The sequence below is a fragment of the Penaeus monodon genome, chromosome 34 (genome assembly GCF_015228065.2).
Source record: "Penaeus monodon isolate SGIC_2016 chromosome 34, NSTDA_Pmon_1, whole genome shotgun sequence".
Classification (NCBI taxonomy): Eukaryota; Metazoa; Arthropoda; class Malacostraca; order Decapoda; family Penaeidae; genus Penaeus; species Penaeus monodon.
Window position 1 is genome coordinate 9,522,306 of NC_051419.1, and position 684 is coordinate 9,522,989.

The 684-nt window shown below is 44.4% G+C and overlaps 1 protein-coding gene across 1 annotated transcript in view; it reads right to left on the bottom strand.

The window, feature by feature from the left end:
* The window catches only part of LOC119594813 (protein O-linked-mannose beta-1,2-N-acetylglucosaminyltransferase 1-like), a gene marked incomplete in the record, with an annotated part of 15,208 nt that overhangs the window by 2,355 nt on the left and 12,169 nt on the right, over positions 1–684 (bottom strand). The window contains 1 exon segment of the mRNA XM_037943904.1: positions 154–340. Within this exon segment, the coding sequence (XP_037799832.1) occupies positions 154–340 (187 nt within the window).

A 684-nucleotide genomic window follows, 5' to 3' on the forward strand; every position in this document is an offset into this window, starting at 1 on the left:
CCAGTTAAACTGATAAAAAAAACTTTCTTCTTCCAACCTAAAAATCGCAAAACGATATTAGAATGATTAGGGAATTAATAAGTTATTAGTCCGGTGTTATCCTTATCCTCAATGTTATCACCGTTATTACCAATCACCCTCGAAATTACTCACTCGCGAACATCTTCCAGCTCCACCTCACGCTCTTGATTGAAGATCATGCGATTGAACACAGACTCCTGCTCGAACCCCGTGACGTGAACCCCCGCTGAACCCGCGTGGAAGGTTCGAGACAGTTCCGGAAACACGATGTCTCGGTTTTTCCGTAAGTCTTCCCAGGTGAGCCAGAAATCCCAGTCACCTACCTACGGAATGAGGGAAATGGGGGAAGGTTGGATGAAAATTGGAATTGGAGGAGGGGGAGGGAATGTGGACGAGTGAGGAAGGAAAGAGAGAGGATATGAATACGAAGGATAAGATGATAAGAAGGAAGGGAGTGTTGCATTAGCGAATGGGTGGAATAGGGGGGAAGGTGTAGATGAGAGTGAGAATCGGGGGAGGAGAGTGAAAAAGAGAATAAGGAAGAAGGAAAACGAGAATGAAAGGAGGATTGTGATAGTGAGAAAATGAGTTGAAAGAGAGGAAAGTTTGAAGTATAATGACAAGGGGAACTAGGAAAAGTAGGCACACGGAAATGGGAAATAG